The sequence below is a fragment of the Ictalurus punctatus genome, chromosome 23 (genome assembly GCF_001660625.3).
Source record: "Ictalurus punctatus breed USDA103 chromosome 23, Coco_2.0, whole genome shotgun sequence".
NCBI classification, from domain to species: domain Eukaryota; kingdom Metazoa; phylum Chordata; class Actinopteri; order Siluriformes; family Ictaluridae; genus Ictalurus; species Ictalurus punctatus.
The window spans coordinates 2652145-2673183 of NC_030438.2; the positions used below are offsets into that span (position 1 = coordinate 2652145).

The 21039-nt window shown below is 39.4% G+C and overlaps 1 protein-coding gene across 1 annotated transcript in view; it reads right to left on the reverse strand.

The window, feature by feature from the left end:
* The window catches only part of sema5a (sema domain, seven thrombospondin repeats (type 1 and type 1-like), transmembrane domain (TM) and short cytoplasmic domain, (semaphorin) 5A), a 231168-nt gene that overhangs the window by 69868 nt on the left and 140261 nt on the right, over window positions 1-21039 (reverse strand). Inside the window, exons 10-15 of the mRNA XM_053674919.1 lie at window positions 19945-20149; window positions 14015-14102; window positions 13803-13922; window positions 8485-8602; window positions 6626-6807; window positions 6012-6155 (exon numbers count right to left, since the gene is read on the reverse strand). Coding sequence (XP_053530894.1) covers window positions 6012-6155; window positions 6626-6807; window positions 8485-8602; window positions 13803-13922; window positions 14015-14102; window positions 19945-20149 — 857 coding nt within the window. The remainder of the gene's footprint in view (window positions 1-6011; window positions 6156-6625; window positions 6808-8484; window positions 8603-13802; window positions 13923-14014; window positions 14103-19944; window positions 20150-21039) is intronic.

Sequence of the window (21039 nt, forward strand, 5' to 3'; positions counted from 1 at the left end):
AGAACATAGATAAGTTTATAATAAGGATGATGTAAGGATGAACATAATGAATAGAACGCTTAATGACAAGATGGCTACAAGTAAGCTTATTAAAGCAACCTTTGCTAAGTGAAAGCTAAAGATAACGTTAATTAAGGATATAGTAAAGACAATATCAGGATTAGTCTAATGATAAAAATAGGCCCAGAAAAGCAAGGGAAAAGATAATGAAAAAAATCATAAAAAAGATCAACATAAGTTTAGTTAAAGATAAGCTAAGACAAACTTTGCTAAGGAACGCTAAGGATACAATTAATTAAGAATATAATTAAAAAAAAACAAACAAACAAGCTAATTAGGCTAGGATAGGTTTTAGAGGATTAGTTTACTACAGTCCCACCTAGAGAGGGAATATGGATAGCTCAAAATGAATAATTATTAGGGGTTAAAATGTTCAGGTAAAGATGATTTAGCTAAGGATAAGCTTAGTGTACTACAGTCCCACCTACAGAGGAAATATGGATAATCCAAAATGAATAATTATTAGGGATGTTCAAGTAAAGATGATGATAAGCTGTGGAAAATCTAAAGATAAGCTTAGAATATCCTTAGGCTAAGGCTAACTAAGGCTGAGATAATCAACAGCTTAGTAACTGGCAGAGACTGGATTGTGTCTGTATATTGCTTAATATCTTCCATTGACTATCTACACAGGAAGTGGCAGTTGGATGCTATAAAACTGTCATTTTTTGCCTTTTTTCTTTCCACAGACAGAAAAGGAGCAATTTAAAACATTTTGTAAACATAATCTCTAGGTACAGACCAACATGTACGTACATACACACCTGGATAAGGGGGATTTACGTGAGCGCTGCTCTTGTAAACCCCATCAGACTTAATTGTATACATTTTCTGTCAGAAAATCTCTAAGGATTGTTACGTGCTATATAAAGCTAAGAAACTCAGAAACTAGAACATCACTGAAGTAAATGCAATATTTACAACTTCTCTCAAAACAATGACTCGGAAAGAGAGTCTAGTGATCCATATGGAGAAAGATTTATAGCATATCCCGGCCTGTTGTCAATTAACATATGCAAATAGTTTTTGTCTAAAGTACATTTGCCTACTTTAATGGGTTTACTGCGACTCAGAGAAGAATAAGTAGGAGGAGGGGGAAAACAGCAATAAGTCAATGAAAAGAAAAAAACAAACAAACAAAAACAATAATTAACTGCAGATTCAACCTAGAGCTATAGAAAGAATGGGAATCTTTGCATGACATCCCTAAACTGGTTCATTTGTCAAACACATCTCAGGCAGAATGGAAAATCTGCTCTTCCTCAAGGCGCCTATTTTGGTTTTTGGTGGTGCTGCAGTCTGGCTGAGGTGAGATATAAGATTCTGGAGTTTGGTCAAGCTTTCCAAATCAAGTACACACACACACACACACACACACACACACACACACACACACACACACACACACACACACACACACACACAGACGGAACAAACTTAAAAATTACTAATAGATACTTGACTTGCATAGAGTCATGAGGACAAGCTGTAAGGATAGGCTCAGTAATGAAAAATTGCCTGGAAAAACAGCCTGTTCCCACTGGAGCCTCAGATTTTTGTTTTTGGCTGACAGGAGCAGACCCTGATGTGGTCTTCTGCTGTTGTAACCTACCTGTCTCTAGATTCAAAGTACATTCTGAGATACTTTTCTGTCCACCACCGTTTACAAAAAAAAAAAGTGGTCATTTGATTTACCGTAGACTTCCTGACATCTGGCCATTCTCATCTAACATACTGTACTGTATTTCCAATTGTAGAACTCCTGCTCACTTGAATTACCAGGGTGTTCCTATTAAAGTCATGTAAGAGTACATTAGATATGCAGTGGACAGAGATTCAATTAACAAATACTGAAGTATCCCTTTTTTAATCTTGCTCAAAGGCCCAACAATTGTCTTCTGGAAGTCATGAGGGTTTAAACGCACAACCTTCTAATCACAAGCACTGAACCCTAACTGCTGATTTGCCCCTGCTCTCAGGGATAAAAGAACAAATAGCAAAAGCGTTTTAAGCTGATGCATCAAGCTGTGTTTTTCTCTCTTGCTATACTGAATAGCATTGCCTTTCTTAAATAGTATTGATTTCAGGATACACTGAGATGAACCTGATTCAAGTGAGAACCGTTGGTAGTTTTATATCTGTCGTACACCAGTAGACACTATGAGGATGAAATGTGGCTGGGGTCATGTTCTCAGCTTTGGAAGAAACCCAAACTTTATCGCTTTTTTCTTTCTTTCTCTCACACACAAAGCACCTGATGCCTGACAGTGGCAGGACAGTGGTAGAGCTGTGTGTAAGGGGCTCTGCCTGACCGATGTGTGACTACACCACCTTTGAACAGACGCCAAACATCTGAGTGGGAGAGGATTTTGCAGGATAGAAAAAAAAAAACCCTCACTTATTATTAACAAATGAAACCAGGCCACCTTTCACACACGGCATCAAAAGAGTGTGGGTGAGAAGAAGGGACTCCATGTTGAACAAAAACAAGAATACAGCTCGCTTTATTTGAGGTCCAATTCAGACTCCTTCTATGAGCCTAACAAAGCATGTTAGAGCCTATAACACACTCCTTCCATTAGATGAAAATGCTTCACAGCTCCTTTCGAACCTATTGTTCACTTCAGGGCTGAGCAGCTGGGTTAAAGTGATTCAGGTAAATAAAAAAACTTGCAGGGAGCCTTGAAGATTAGCTAGCATGGAGCCAAACTCTCAGCCTGTGCTTGCTTCTTTTCACCACTTATTTATACCGAGCCTCTTGAAGCAATAAAGGCCCCTGAACCCTGGATATCGAGGTTGTAGAAACCTGAGGAGGAGGCTGTGTAGCAAAACATTGCCAAAGAATTAATGCCAAGTACGAGTCCTTAAAAACTATAACTCCTCTGCCTTTGAGGAATGCAAGGCTCCACGTGTTCCCATGGTAACTCAAAGAGAGATGGAGGACCTGTCAAAGTGATCGTCTTCTCATTAAAGGAGGAGGCGCGTAGAATAATGTCATTAATCATTAAAAGAGATATGAAGGCATGTGGGAATGAATGCAAATAGTCCAAGTGTGAGTGTTTAATGGTGGCAGATGTTTATCTGACCTAATCTTGCAGGCAATTTACAGGAATTTTTATTTAGCATTTTGTTCGGATTTGATATAAATCAAATTGACCTGGCTTGCTGTTATAGGAAAACAATCACTGATGGGGTGGTGTGATGGGAGGTTGATTATTTGCCTGTAACAGCATGTGCAGAAATGTTTTATTCCTGTTATACCATAGCAATATGACAATGATTACATTTGTTCTTAATTAAGGAAGGACATGTCATAATTTTTATCTGTTTAAAGCTACATGTAATGTTGGATAATGCCCGTGAACCAAGTTAGTTCCTATAACCTATATCCTATGACCACAAATCTACTTAGAAAAGCATGGTGCTTTTCCCAGCACAACATATAATAACACAGGCTGTATACATGTTTTCCGGTGTTCCATGTTTTCCAGTTTTGATTCTCCACTGTTTTTTGTTTTCTGTAATATGGATTATTCTTTACTAATGTTGGCCACCTATGCTTTGCACCATGCCTGGAACTACAGTGGTGATTACTGGTTTGTCCTGTAATTAATCATGTTACAGTTATCACTTCCATTATGGCAGTCATTTATTCACTAGTCTCTTTTTTTCGCCACCATGAAGTTAACAAGACAAAAAAGCAGCTTATCATGTTGCTAAGAAACTGGAAAGCATAATGTCCTTTGTCTTTAGGACTCTCTCTATGGTTTAAAACTTACTGAATGTTACAAAACCCTGACACCACAGAATCATAGATGTTAAATAACTGCCTCTGTACTGAAAACTTCACCATATCAACAATGACACAACTTTCTTAGTTAAAAAAATGTCTAGGTTACCCCTGTTCCCTGAGAAGGGAACATGACGTTGCGTGAGCTCAACACTGTGGGAAGCAGCCTCGCGCGAGACTGGTATCTGAAGCTTGTGTAACATCATGCCTATTTATAGGCCTGCTGTGATCAGGTGACGTGGCATTTAAGCGCGTCGCATGATATAAGAACGGTACCTGTGAACCTCACCGTCAGCCTCTATTATCTAAAGTGAAGATGCAATTCACAGGCATGCCCCAGTATGACAAAGCTACGCAATGTCTCATTCCCTTCTCAGGGAACAGGGTTACACATAACCCAGACATTCCCTTTCAAAGGGAACTCAACATTGTGTGGGCTCCATGCTGTGGGAACGACAATACCCCCTCCGTCATACTGAGGGTATGGCCTGTATTAAAAGATCCAAGCCCGAGGGTCACTGTAAGACACTCGAGCCTGGAGCGGAATGTATATCCAGGCTGTAATATTGATTGAATGTGTGGTGTAGACCACCACACTGCAGCACACACATCCTGTAAGGGTACCCCTTTAGACAAAGCCTTTGAAGACGCGACACCCCTAGTGGAATGGCCAACAGAGAGAGCATGTAGATCTCCTACTCGCTCGAGAGATGCCAGGGCCTCTGAGGCTGACTCTTAGGGCTCAAATGGTGCACCTGAAAGACCTTCCAGGACCACAGAAAGGTCCCAGGAAGGTATGTGTGGTCTGCAGGTGGGCATCAGCTGCCTGACACCAAGCACAATTGTCGAAGTTAGAGGATGTTGCACCACAGAGGCTCTATCAATAGGGGTGTGGCTGGACAAAATGGCGGCCACATAGACCCCGATGTAAGAGGAGTCAACCCTGCTGAGAAATGCCCTTGTAAGAACTCCAGGACTGTAGCTATTGCACAGTTCACTGGGTCTAACTGATGTTCCTCACACTACGAGACAAAAAGTTTCCACTTCTGCGCATACAAGTTCCTCATGGATGGTGCTCTAGCATTCAACATGGTCTCTACAACCTCAGTAGTGAGAACAGAATCTATGAGCTTGTGCCCCTCAGGGGCCAGACCCACAGTTTCCATAGTTCCGGCTGAGGGTGATAAATCAGCTCTCCGAATTGTGACAGTAGATTCCTAAGGATGTGAATCTCCCAAGGAGTGCCGTCCAGCAGGGATATTATCTCTGAGAACCATATTCCAGCTGGCCAATAAGGTGCAACTAGCAGCATACGTAGACAGTCTTGGCGAACTCTCCCAAGAACTTGTTAGCCCATGAGAGAGGTGTCTGTTATGACCTTCTTGCAATAAGGAGACACCCCTAGAGTGTGACCCGTAGGCATCGCCATGTGACACTAATTACTCTCAGAGGTTTCGTACTCGGATGAAACCCCTGACGTTTCTGTCACCACTTAAACGGTCTCCTGTGCAATAGGCCCAAAGGTATGACATTGGCTGCTACTGTCATAGCCCCAAACAGTCTCTTGTAGAGACTGGAGGGGATGCTGAGATCCAGCTTTATCTTGCTCATTGTTAATAGGTTTGACCCTATGCATGTTGGGGATAGAAACACCCTCATCATAGTAGAATCCTTATAACCTCTAGAAAATTTGTCCTCTGCACTGGAGAAAGCATACTTTTCTTGAGGGTGAGAACAACATCTCTATGTTGAATCGCCAGTTCCCTGGATCGTGCTGGAATTAACCAGTCATCCAGGTAGAATTTCAATTGCTTTTGTTTGATTTGTTCATTGAAAACAGCTGAAAGTCTGTAAATTTTGACAATAAACTTGATATGCAATGGGGGTTAATAAGACATAGTAAGACCTAACTGTAAGACCTAGTGTAAGTATTCAGTCCAATTTGGTTGTCAGCCATGTATCCTATCATAAACGGCTGAACAACTTTGGGAACAAGAACAGGGCAAAAATCCCTACAGTGTTGAATTACAGTGCCCCTATAAATCAGGCTAGACACAATTATACAAAAGTGAAGGTCACACCAGAATTGATAACTATAGTTCTTGTCTTAGTGAGTGGCCTGCAAATGAGCCTCAGATTTCAGCACAGAGCTTGTCCTTACCTCTCCTCGCGGTTCTGACCGACACAAACTCGTCCCCCGTGGCGTGGCGTTGGGTTACTGCAGGAGCGCTGACGCACCTGGAAGCCGATCCCACAGCTCGTACTGCAGGAGGACCAGGATGTCCATGGTGTCCATGCTCCATTCCTGAGCACAGACAAACACTAGCACTTACTCTTAGAAACATTTTAAAATACTTTTATAAAATGTACTGTTACTACTACTAAGGCATAATAATAATAATAATAATAATAATAATAATAATAATAATAATAATAATAAATAATAATAATTTCCATAGCTGTGTGAGCAAAGTGCTTCTAAATTGTATTTAAATGTTATATATAGTATACAATTAATTATTTATACATATACATAATACAAGATGAAACAATAAAATAAAACAGTAGAAACATTCAAGAATAGTCCTGCTTTGCTTATATGTGTATGTTATGTCTAATATTTTCTCACAGTACATGTCTTTAGGTTACGGACAAATGTTATTGAAATAAAAATATGTTTTTACTATTAGTTTCAGAAGCTGCAGGTGTATGCCAGAGGGAGGTACTGTTTATGGTTTGTGGTGTGTGTGTACATATGTGTATGCGTGTGTGTACCTGGAGCAGTTGGCCACTTCCACACTGCTGCCTTGGCACTGTTTTCCTCCACATTGAGGACTCGGGCTGTTACAGGCACGGGTTCGACACTGACACATGCCAACACTTCCTCCATCACTGTGACTGCATGAACTCCAACTAGACCAGGGGCCAAAGTGACCATCTACAGTCACATTCTTTACCTACACACACTCACACACACACACACACACACACACACACACACACACACACACACACACACACACACACACAGAGCAAATATTTAGGGCATCCTACCACATGTATTACCCCAAAATATCACCTGCAAAAGTCTAGCTCGCTCACAGTGAACCAATAAAAGCTTATAACCAGGTTGTTTGTGAAAGTGAAAATGAGCGCCATTACATTTTAATTACACCCAAATTATTCACACAAAGAGTGACACACTCAGTTAACATATAGTTAGGTACCTATAAGAACAGTTTTCTGTTCTTTAAAAAAACTCTCTGTGCCAGTTCCGTCTTTGGTCCTAAACACTTAATAGCCAAATCAAATCTCTAGAGATGATTGTTCAGTTAATAAAATAAACAGCATTCCACCTCTCTGTCTGTCTGTCAATCCATCCATTAATGTATCTGCCCATCTGTAAGTTTATTCATTCATTTGTCCATCTATTTGTCTATTGCTCTATCTGTCCAATCATCCTTATGCAATGCATCTGTCCATCCATTCATCTATCCATTCGTCCATCTATCCATCCATCCACCCATTGGTCTGTACATCCACTTATCCATTTGTCTATTTGTTCATTTATCTGGCTTTTCCATCTGTCCATCCATCAACTTGTTCATTTACTTATGAATCCATATATCTATCTCTTTTTTTTTTGTTCTTCCTTACCACATAAGTAAAGGAACCAGATAATATAAGTAAATCAACAATTATGAATGATGAGGGAAGGACAACGTTGGTAGGATGAGGATGAGTATAAGGATATGAGGATGAGCATGGAAGGATGGGGACAGAGGGATATGGATGAGTGGATGAGGATGGAAGGATAGGGACAGAATGATAAGGATGGGTGGGCAAGGACAGAAGGACAGGGATAGAAGGATGGGGATAGATGGATGAGGATGAAAGGATGGGGATAGAACGATAAGGATAAATGGATGAGGGTAAAAGGACGAGCATGGAAGGATGGGGACAGAGGGATATGGATGGGTGGATGAGGATGGAAGGATGGGGACAGAATGATAAGAATAGGTGAATGAGGGTAAAAGGATGGGGATAAAATGATGAGGATAAAAGGATGGGGTTGGAAGGATAAGGATGGGAGGATGAAGATGAAAGGATGGCAATAGAAAGATAAATATATGAGGGCAAAGACAGAGAGATGGGGACAGAAGAATAAGGATAGGTGGAGGAGGATGAAACTATCGGGATAGAAGGATAAGGATGAGTGGAGGAGGATGGAAGGATAGGGACAAAATGATAAGGATGGGTGGATGAGGATGGAAGGATGGGGATAGAAGGATAAAGATGGGTGGATGAGGATTGAAGGATGGGGACGGAAGGACAAGGATGGGAGAGCGAGGACAGAATGATTAAAAGGATAAGGATGGGTGGATGAGTATAAGGTGGGTGAGGATGAAAGGATGGGGACAGAAGGACAAGCATGAGTGGATGAGGATGAGAATAGAAGGATGATGGGAGGTTGAGGATGGAAGAATTATAATGGATTTGTGAAGAAGCACACACATCTTTCACTGTACAGATCAGGCTGAACTTCTACTGAACCTGAACTCAGGCTGGGGTGTATGTGCGTGCGTGCGTTTTTGTGTGTGTGTGTGTGTGTGTGCATGTGCGTGTGTACTCACAGGACACTGAGTGATGCTCTGCTCCCACTGACTCATGCTCACACTCTCCTCCAGCATGGTGCACTTCTTTAACACCAGATCCCACCCACAGTATGGATCCCTCGCTCCAACACAAGCCCTAAGAGAGAAAGAGAGAAAGGGGAGGATTGTGTAGACAGATTGCGAACAAGTAGGAAATAGAATTAGAAAGATATTGAGAGAATAGGGGAGGGGGGGGGCGCAAGAGACAAAGAAGAAAGGGACACGCAGATAGAAAGAAGGGAGAAAGGGAGAGGAAGTTCAGGAAAGGGTGAGAAGTAAAAATAGATATAGAGCAAAAATTTGGATGAGAAGGTAGAGAAAAAGAGGAGAGAGACATTGAGACGTGCAGACAGGGTATGACACAGTGAGAGAGAGGAGGGGTACACAGAGAAGGAGATGAAAAAAAAAAAAACAGAAAGAGGGGGAGCAGGTACGGAAGACAAATGAATATAGAAAGTGTGAAAATAATAGAGAAAAAGAGAGGAAGGGCAGTGACAGACAACAAATACAGCTCAACATGTAGCTAAAAATACCAGGAGTGATAGCCCTCAGGTTTCACAGAATGAGCTTCCTGTCAATATTTTAAGTTTGTCACATAACGACCCGATGAAGGAGATAAACAGGAAAAGGAGGACTCCTTATGGACCCACACACACACAGACACACACATGCACACACACACACACACACACACACAGAGAAACTGAGACTGAAATGTCAGTACAACAACGTCTGGGAATGATGGGTAAAGAACTCTGAGCAGTAAAAGACAGGCTGTTGGATATATAACACAATAAAAATGAAAGAAGACATGAGATTTCTTCAGATTCAGCAGTGCTGAACTGTAGCCTGTAAACCAACCATGTCTTTGAGCACAAAAATGGAAATGTGGATGTGTTTTTGAGGCCAAAAATGACCTTAAGGTATGACGTATAAGGTATAATGCATTCATATCTACCTTTGTATGTTCCGTTAGCCGGCTAGTTACATATGAGGTAAGCTGACATGATTTCCAAAGGAATTTTTAAATTCATATTTATAAATCGATACATTTTAAAAATGTATAATATTCAGAACTACTACAAGGTAGCAATAATGAGCTAATCTGACGGCCATTGTGAAAGGATTTTAAATCACAATTATAAATGGTTATTATCCACTACTCATGCTAGCTAGCAATCATGAACTACCCTGAGAGGAATTCTGAAAGAATTTTTAAGTCACACTTTAAAAAGTTTACAATCTTCTCTGCTAACACTAGCTAGCAATCAAACCTGACAGGCATTCTGACAGGATTATTATGTTTTATGTTCACAACCGGCACGGATAATACCAGAAATCTGTCTAACATGCATTTCTGACAGGATTTTAAAAAAATATTTTTTTAAAAACCAACAACAAATTTTTTTATTTTTATAATTATTACTAATACTAGCCAGCAATCACAATCACAAACCAAACAGGATTCTGATAAGATGTCATTGAGCTATATATTCAAAATGTTCATAATTAGCACTGCTAATGCTATCTAGATGTCCAACATGTTAACCTGATAAGATTTATGACAAAGGATTTTAAAGTCATAAAGGTTTGTTTTCGTTTTGTGTGTGTGTATGTGTGTGTGTGTGTGTGTCCTAAGCTACAGGAATCTTATTCACTCAGGCCAAGCATGTTGGATTTTGTTCTGTGTGTCCGAGACAGTGCATTTGACCCGTCTCATCACTAAGCTACAGCTGAATGAAGTCAGCTTTGGTCAGCATTTCTCATTGTCATGCACACTTGGCTATGTGTGCACACAGAGGATAGCAAATACACACGCGCACACGCACACACACACACACACACACACACACACACACACACACACACGCACTGATGTCTCCTCTAAGCAGCGGAGATTAGAAAAACAAACTTGGAACCGAGCCTGGAGGCACAATGTCAAACACGGTGAGAGCTCAATGCTGACTAAGGACATAGGCTAAAAGAATATGGATAGCCTGATTAACAAATACATACATATACATACATACTAATATATATATATATATATATATATATATATATATATATATATATATATATATATATATATATATATATATATATGCGCAATACTACACCTGTTTATGTTTTAAAAAGCACAGGCAAGGGTAGCACAGTGGCACTGTGGCACCTCAAAGCTCCAGGGTCCCTGGTTTGATCCTGAACTTCTACCAGTGGGTTTCCTCCAGGTTTTTCAGTTTCCTCCCACTTCACAAAACATAACAGTAGCTGGCACAGTGACACTATATTACCCCTATTGATATGAATGAGTGTGCAAATTTGAGTGTCTTCCATTCAGGCAGTGTTCCCACCTCAAGACCAGTGTTGCCACCACAACCCTGACCAGGATAAAGTGGTTGTTGAAGATGAATGAATGAATGAATAAACGAAAATGCATGAAGTGTTAAAATCATATATTTAAGCAGGACTGTAGATGTACAGTGGAGATGTACGAATGTTTAGAAACACTTCACTGAAAAGACTATTGGAGAATCAATTCAGGCTTCTCATGAAGCTTCTGAGAGACACCAAAAGTCTGCAAAGCATTATCAAGGCTACTCTTAACACTTTAACATATCAAAGCCTTGATTTAATTGAACAAATGTCCTAGTTTTCATATCTTTTCTATTACCCTGCAGTGTGGATAATTGTAAACATAAAAATGAAAAGATTTTTCTGGGTTTCTGTTTATATTTAATATTAAATATGTCATATTTTGTCTCTCCAGCAAGATCCCACTAGTCTTGACTAATATGAGTCCAAACAGAGTGCTTTTATTCAACTCAGAGCAGTAGGGACAATAATACATAAATCATGGAGAGTACTAATGGAGTCAATGTCCGGTGTTAAATTGCTGTGCGTTACGAACTGATATGTGAACAGGATATTCAGATAGATTTCAGCTTTAGATTTTTCACCTATCTAATCAATGGATATCAGTCTCAAACTTAAATAATACTCGTTCTGTCATCATCCGCCACCTAAATTCAATTGCAATACTCAAGAAAGCAAGCACCGAGGACACATGAAATCACCTGGATGTGTTCTTGATATTGAGGATGCATTGGATGCATACTTTAGCGAACCGAACCCGCTTGAACTCGTAGAAGATACTGCAGCAAACAATGGCGGATGATGGAAACCTGACCTATAGCTAAGTTTTAATGTCTTTTTACCAAAAATAATCTAAACATGCGTCTAAAATGAATGATTTTTGATATATGATTTTGATTGAGATATATATGAGGTTGTTGAAAAGTCTAATTTATCCTTCAGAAGTATTTTAATTAAACTACGCTAGCTTCCATCCTGAGGTAAACTCGTTAGCTTAGTTTTTAGTGAACATGATATAAAATACATTTAAATTTAAAAAAAAAAAAAAAATGTAAATACTAATGATAATAATGTACGTAATGCTATGTTTGTCATTTTATGAATGTTGCATTGTTGAATTTATTGTCTGTTCGGTGGTCCTGTCTCACTACTAGAAAAGTGCTGGGATGGTCCATTGTGCAACAGGAAGATCGCAGCACATCTCAATTCTCACAAAGATGCATTCTATGTCCTCCTGTCTTTCTGAGTTCGTTCTTCCAAGGTAGCCTGGCAAGACCGGTCTTCACAAGAATGCAAGTCTGTTCTTTGCATTTTTAGAATTGACAAACATATGGCTGCACTCCTATTAAAAAAAAAAAAAAACAGGAATCTGAAGCTACATTGGGCAAACGCTTAGAGAAACTGGACAGCTAAATATTAGGAAAAACATTGACTTGTCTGATGAATCTCAATTTCTACTGTTACATGCTGATGGCAGGCTCAGAATTTGGCATCAACAGCATGAATTCATGAACCGAAACTGCCTTGTGTCTACAGTTCAGCCTGCTGCTGGTTGTGTAATGGTGTGAGGAAAGACTTCTTGGCCACACATTGGGTCCCTTAATACCAGTCAAGCATCTTTTGAATGCCACAAGCCATTTGAGCATTGTTGCTAACTGCGCCTCCTTTTATAACCACAATTTACAGATCTGAAAATGGTTATTTCCAGCATAATAATGCACCATGTCACAAAGCACAGTCTCAAATGTCCATGAACATAACATTGAGTTCAACTTCCCAGTGACCAGAACTGAATTGAATAGAGCTCTTTTCGGATGTGGTAGAACAAAGGATTCGCATATTGAATGTGCAGCTGACAAATTTCCGGCCAGATTCACAAAGGAATGTCTCCGACACCTTGTGGAATTCGTACCACGAAGATTTGAGGCTGTTCTCAGAGCACCGAAGCCAGTTTGCTGTTCCTAAAAAAGTGGTCGTGAGTGTATACGTATGTATTTTCGGTAGTGTTTTGGAGGTTTTGGTTGAATGTGAGTGTTCATCTAATCATCTAATGAACCTGCTCAAAAATTCTCTTTGGATATATGACCAACTTTGATACAAGCATTACTTTGAAAGCTGATACTTTGAAATGATAAAATTCTCTTGACTATCAGTACGGGGTAGAATGTTTTCACAGCCCCTGCTGAGTCAAGTGTTGAAGCTGCTAAATGAGGTCTTCTGCTCGATTTATTGGAGTTTCACACAAAAGGTGCGACTGGAGCCCCTGAACATTGAGATTTGATGCGAGGTACATTGCACATTTCATTACTTTTCTAAAATAGTAACAATAAAGGTTTCACAGCTCTAACAACCAGAATATAGAATAACTAACGGAAATGAACCATTATTTTTTAACTTGTCAATGCTGGCAAGTGACCACGGTATAAGTGGGATAATCCACTGCTAGATGTGCGTTATGTGATTTTAATGCACTCCGCGTCATGTGGTGGTTCTTTCCCTCCGCATCGTGCATCAAAATCATGTAACACACACCGAGCCGTGGATTATCCCTTACGTATAACTTTGTTTTAAAACAAGATCATTATTAAAATTCAGAATTTTTGTAAAATACTGCATGTTATTATACTACCTACAATCTCACACGAGATCCCAAATAAGCTCATTTTAAGGCAAATTTGTATCAGGGATTGAATTTCTTTAATGTGAATGGGTATGAATGTAAATGTATGTATATGAATATTATTAATAAAACATTAATAACATATTTATATCAATATCACATCAACAGCAATTTAAAAGGAACTGCATTCCTTTTGGCCGAGTTACTTGTTGAGGCCCAGTTGCTCAATTATTAACACTGCAAAAACATAATCAGAATAATCACACAGGATTTTGTGCTAGTAGTGCATGTCTAGACTTACTCTCTGGATTTATGGAAATTGCAGCGCATGAGCGGGATTTTGATAACCTGATCTCTGACCCCAACAAAAAGCTCGCTGCGGCTCTGCAGGATGAGTAGGCTCAGGATCGGCTCTCGCCTCCTGTAGCGGAAATGTTATATTTATTCAAACTTGTAGATGGAAAATTTATTTAATCAAATGCACTACCAAATACTGAGGCTTTTTTTCTGTACCTGGAGGGAAAAAGCTCAATCTCATCCAGCAAACAGCTACCTGTGGTTCGGTTAAGTGGGGAGAGAACCTTCTTAATGGTGCCATAATCTGTATAGACAGAAAAACAGACAGACAGAGAAAGAAACTGAATGAATGAGTTTCAATAAAATGCTTTGGCTACACCGATATTGGCTATTCCAGTCAACATAATTTGACTGTAATTTAATTGAACTAAGCTGAATTTAACTTATTCGAGAAATAAAATATACAATATTGAGCAATAACATTTTAATACAATCTTTAAAACATCATGATGCACCCATTAAGAGGATATCTAAAGACTAGTGAAAAGGAAGAGGAACTCTAATGTCTCTAATGAACAGGAACAGCATCTCTAAAGACTATTAAACAGTAAAGACAACTCGAATGTTTCTAGGCAACAAAGAGCATCTGTAATGTTTCTAGTTAACAGAAAAAAGCATTTTTGTTGTCTCAAGAAGAACATCTTTAATGTGCTTACTGAACAAGAAAAACAAGTCCACTGACTGGTGAACAGCTCAAATGACGTGAACAGAAAGATTACTCATGGCTCAAATGACTCGTGAATTATCTCGTAGAAAGAACCACTATTTTCTCCAAAGGAAAATCATCTCTGATGTTTCTACTGAACAATAATAAGAGCATTGTTAATTTGACTAATAAACAAGAAGAGGATCTTCAATGACTCTACAATGACCAGGAAGAGCATTTTGAATGCCTTTAGTGAACAGGAATACCATCTTTAATGATAACAGGAAAAGCAACTCTAATGACAAGAAAAATAAGAAGAGCAGCTCCAATAGCTCTGTTAAACAGGATGAGTAACCCGAATGAACAGGAAGGACATCTCGGACATCTCTTGTGAACAGTTAAAACATCTCTAGCATCTCCAGTAAACAGGAAGAGCTTCTCCGAATTTCCAACAAGCAAGTTGAGCAATAATAAGTTTTTTTTTATTTTTCTCAGGAAAGGCAACTCTGATGAATAGGGAGAGTGTGTAATGACCCTAAAGAAAAGAAAGGGCATCCTTAATGACTCTAGTGAACAGGAAGGACACATTTAATGACTCTAGTGAACAGGAAAGACAGCTTTAATGATTCTAGTGAACAGGAAGGACATATTCACTGACTCTAGTGAACAGGAAAGACAGCTTTAATGACTCTGGTGAACAGGAAGGACATATTCACTGACTCTAGTGAACAGGAAGGACATATTCAATGACTCTAGTGAACAGGAAAGACATATTCAGTGACTCTAGTGAACAGGAAGGACATATTCAATGACTCTAGTGAACAGGAAAGACATCTTAAATGACCCCAGTGAACAGTAAGACCATCTCTTTTGTCTTTAGTGAATAGGAAGAGTGTCTCTAATGACTCTGAAGAACAAAATATGCATGTCTAATCAACTTGGAAAATGCTATGACATTCATGAAATAAGGTCATAGAAAACAACCTTCTTTTCTTCACACAAAAGCCGGTACTCTCAAAACTGAGTTCAGTTAAAATGTGCATGATGTTCAGCGAGGAAGCATTATCCACAAAACAGCCATTAGCTTCTTGCAAATGGCCTTTTGTGAAGTCTACAAAAGACTGAATTAGCAGCAGAATCACCTCTCAGAATTTCGCACACAATGATTCATCTATTTTTTTTTAACCTTTTTATATGTGTGGAAGTGCTTGGAGCTTATTCAATGGCCTCACATTATCATGAAGAATGGATGGATTATTGAGTTCAATACCTCAGATATTATCCACGGGAGTATTTATTCTTGATCTTATTTTCAGCTTCATAGAGCTTTAAAGGTATTTTTTATGGAACATATATCGTAAGTGTAGAGACCATTGATTTTTAGACCCTGTGAGAAGCATCAATTTGTTTGATAGCCCTGTCGAACACAGCTTTAGCATGGTTTGGTACCAAAATCTGCCCACAAAATTACCCAGCCTCGGTGCCTATTGAAGGTGAGCTTAATGCAGAAATAAGAGTGTTTGGCACTGAGATTTATTTGATGCTATTTCTTCCTTACACGTATTATCTGCAATTAGCCTCAGGTCAGGTGCATGGGACAAAAACTCCACGTATTAGACACGTGATTATTGATCCAGTGTACAGGAATTATGATATTTCTCAGCCTCATGGGTTAGAAGAATCAGATTTGGAAAACTTAAACAAACATGGCCCTCCACAAATATTGGCACACTTGGTAAATATGAGCAAAGAAGGCTATGATAATTTGTCTTTATTATTTAACCTTTTGGTTGTCTGATTAAAAAAAAAAAATCACAAAAATGCTCTTCTCTCATTGATATCAAACAATTGAAAACACAACACAGGTTTATCCCCAAGAAAACTTTGTTAAATATAGGTTTGCAACAATTTTATTGGCACCCCTATGAATTCATATGAGAAAAATATATTTGAAGTATATTCCCATTGATATTTAGACATTTACAATTAGAACGTAAATGGAGTCAAACCAAATTGGTATTATTTCAAACAGCATGGAAGGAGAGCCTACTGAACTACAGAAAATCTCTTAGTGATGCTAGAAAAGTCTATCACTCCACCTTGATAGGAGATAACAAAAACAATTCCGAGATTTCTATTCAACACGGTAGCAAAATTAACTAGGAATAAAACCACTACAGAAAGAAGCACACAATCACAATCATTACATAGCAGTGAAGATTTCATGATTTTTTTCATTGGTAAAGTTAAAAAATATCAGATGTGAAATTCAGGCTATTAAATTAAAACAAGGCAGTCTTATAACTAACCCTGCAGATGATAATATAGCAATATCTGATCAATGTTTAGAATGTTTTACTCCCCTTAGAGAGACCGAACTAGCTTCATTAATCTCTTCAGCGAAATCATCAATTGCATACTCGATCCTTTACGTACATGTTTCTTTGAACAGATTTTTCGTGGAGTAATTGAACCGATTCTAAATACAATCAATTATTCCCTTAGCCCTGTACCAAAATCATTTAAATTAGCAGTTATTAAACCCCTTAAAAAACCTGACCTTGACCCCTCTCAACTGTCCAGGTACAGACTTATATAAATCTCACCTTTTTCTCCAAGATATTGGAGATATATTATAAGAAACGCTTGTAGCACAGCATCTATGCTCGTACTTACATATGAACAACATTCATGAAGTGTATCAGTCGGGGTTTAGACCTCATCAGAGCACAGAGACAGCGTTAGTTAAAGTAGTAAACGACCTACTACTGGCCTCTGATCAGGGTTGTGTCTCGCTGCTTGTGTTACTTGACCTTAGTGCAGCTTTTGATACTATAAATCATACTATTCTCCTTGATAGATTAGAAAATGTTGTTGGTATTAAGGGAACAGTCCTCTCCTGGCTCAGGTCTTATCTGACCGAACGTTATCAGTTCGTAGATGTAAATGGCGACTTCTCCACGCATACCAAGGTTAAATTTGGTGTTCCGCAAGGTTCTGTTTTAGGCCCACTACTTTTTACTTTATATATGCTACCTCTGGGTCAAATTATTCGTAAACATGGAAATAACTTCCACTGTTATGCTGATGATGCACAGCTGTATGTTTCAGCGAAGCCATACGACAGACAGCAGCCTAATAAAGTTGAGGAATGTGTAAAAGACATTAGACGTTGGATGCTTATTAACTTCCTCTTACTTAATTCTGATAATACAGAAGTACTTATACTAGGACCACGGGTAGCTAGAAGTAATCTTTCTGATTACACAGTAACTCTGGATGGACTTTCCGTTTCGTCATGTGCAGAAGTAAAAGACCTTGGAGTGATTATTGACTCCAGCCTATCATTTGATGCTCATGTAGATAATATTACTAGGATAGCCTTCTTTCATCTCAGAAATATTTCTAAGATAAGACGTATATTGTCACTACATGATGCAGAAATATTACTTCATGCTTTCGTCACCTCTAGACTAGATTACTGTAATGCCTTACTGTCTGGATGTTCCAGTAGGAATATAAATAAGCTCCAGTTAGTCCAGAATGTAGATGCTAGAGTCCTAACTAGAACCAGAAGATACGACCATATCACACCGATATTATCAACACTGCATTGGCTCCCAGTGAAATCTCGCATTGATTATAAAATACTATTATTAACGTATAAAGCACTAAACGGTCTCGCGCCAGCGTATCTAAGCGACCTTTTGGTTTTCTATGATCCACCGCACCTAATTAGATCAAAAGATGCAGGCTATCTGACGGTACCTCAAATAGCGAAGGCTACAGCAGGGGGAAGAGCTTTCTCTTATAGAGCCCCACAGTTACGGAACAGTCTTCCAATTAGTGTTCGGGACTCAGACACAGTCTCAGTGTTTAAGTCTAGGCTTAAAACGTATTTGTTTACTCAAGCCTACCATGAGTAGACTTTCTATTATACTAAGCGCAGTCCTAACAATCTCTTCTCTCCCTCTCTCCTTCTGTCGAGCCACACACGATTTTATGGAGATACTAGAGATCCTGATCCTCTCTGCTCTCCGGACCTGCCTGATGCATTGGATGCCCTACCTCTGGATGGAGCTCTCATCTACTCCAATTCCAGATTGCTGGGACTACGGTTGCTTCTAAGGCCAAACATAGTTCATATTAAACCATAATGAACTTTTATTTTACTTTTACACTATCCGTTGTTACCCAGATGAGGACGGGTTCCCTTTTGAGTCTGGTTCCTCTCAAGGATTGTTCCTCTTAACATCTTAGGGAGTTTCTCCTTGCCACCGTCGCCACCGGCTCGCTCTTCACTGGAACTATCTAGTTTCTCAGGCGGTCAGCAGCTTGGCTTGTCACCTAAAATTCCTTCCATTTGTTTGTAGAATGGAAATGAAACACAGCTTTGTTTCTGTAACAACCCTGCATTTTTTTCCTGCACTGTCTTTTCGCCCCAAAGGCTCAAAAGATATAGAACTTTGGCATGACTCCATTAGGTTGATCCTTCACCCTCCATTGCACCATGAGGGTTGTGTGGTCGGGGTCCACGTGAGTTGACGTCATTCGCCACAATCGCTTTTCCTATGACGTACGACTCACACTGACAGGGGAATATCCGATCTGTCCACTTACACGGCAGACGCAAATGCACGTATCCGATTCATATCAGATTTATTTCCACATATGAATGAATGAGGCCTGAAACTGATCTGAGAATACCGGAATCCGTGTGCTTTTTTCCTGCTTACACGTTCGTATCCGATCTGTGCCACATGGGAGGAAAAAATCGGAATTGGGTCAGTTTAACCATGTAGTGTAAATGCGGCCATAGTGTATCTAATGAACAGGAAGAACATCATTAATATATCTAGTGAACAGGTATTTATCTAATAAACAGGAAGAGCAGCTCTTCAGATATTCGTCTTCAGTGAACAGGAAAAACACTTCCTAAAACTCTAAAAAATAAAAATAGCAAAAGCATTTGTTATGTATTTAATAAACTGGGAGAGAATCTCTAACATCTTAAAGAAAATCTTAAATATCTCTAGTGAACAGGAAGAGCATCTTGAATGCCTCTAATGAACGAAAAGAGCATCTCTAACATCTTTTGTGAGAAGGAAGAGGATCTTTAATGTCATCAACGAACAGGAAGAGCATCTCTAATGACTAGTGAAAAGAAAGAGCATCTTTAATGAACAAGATCATCTCTCACATCTCTAATGAACAGGAGAGCATTTCTAATGACTTTAATTAACATGTGCATGTCGATTAAAGAGGGATACGACCCCGGCGAAATAAGTCAGTAGTGAGGTTAGCACTCTGCAACTACATGCACTTGTTTATTAGTATCCAGACTAATTATATACAAAATGGTGTTAAAGGTAGAAGTGTACAGCATAAGATCTAGGATACAGTACAAATCAGATTTGTGTGGTGCGATTTAGGATCATACCTGTTGCCAAATAGATGATGTGGTAGAGTGCATCTTTTCCCTGCACAACATCTACAGCAACATGAGAAAAACGGACATTATCCTCCATGAAGTAGGGCACAGGGACGATGGGCTGAACCACTTCGTGCATCAGGATGAACTTCTGAGCATCTTGCAGGTTCCTCTCGGTTAGGTTCACGTAGGAGCCATAATCTATTGTCCCACACTGAAGGAGAGAGAGAGCGAGAGCGAGAGCGTGAGAGAGATAAAAAAAATATGAGATACATCATAATACATTATATATTATACATCATACACCATAACAATTCAAATAGAACACTTTCGAAAAGAGACAACAGTAGGGCAATATACAATACAAGAGCAGGCATTAAACACATATTTATATACCACAGACTTTAATGCTGACTCATCAGCCTATGATATAAAGATAAAGATTGGTTTGAAAGTGCCTTCGTCAGCTTTACTGAATGTCAGCGCAATATTTCAGCCTGTAGCACTACAGTAACAACACATACTTTGGCATCAGTTAACAGTCATATTTAGTGAATGTTCTGGCTGCCACAGAGTTCAGGAGTGAAAATCCATCCATCCATCCATCCATCCATCCATCCATCCATCCATCCATTTTCCATACCGCTTATCCTACACAGGGTCGCAGGGAGACCGGAGCCTATCCTAGGGGAACTCGGGGCTCAAGGTAGGGGACACCCTGGACCCTGGACATGGTGCCAACCCATCTCAGACACATTCACACACTACAGAAAGTTTGGAAATGCCAATCAGCCTGCAACACATGTCTTTGGCCTGGGGGAGGAAACCGGAGTACCTGGTGGAAACCCTCGAAGCATGGGGAGAACATGCAAGCTCTGAGAACACAGAGTAAATGGGATTCGAACTCCCAACCCCTGAGGTGTGAGGCAAACGTGTTAATCACTAAGACACCATTAACCCCCACCCCAAATGGTGTGAAAATCTCGGATCGATGATGGTGTCAATGAATGTTTTATAATAACATAATGATTGGCCAATCATGTGGTGGCAGTGAAATGCATAAAAATCCTGCAGACCTAGAGCTTCGATTAATGTTCACATGAA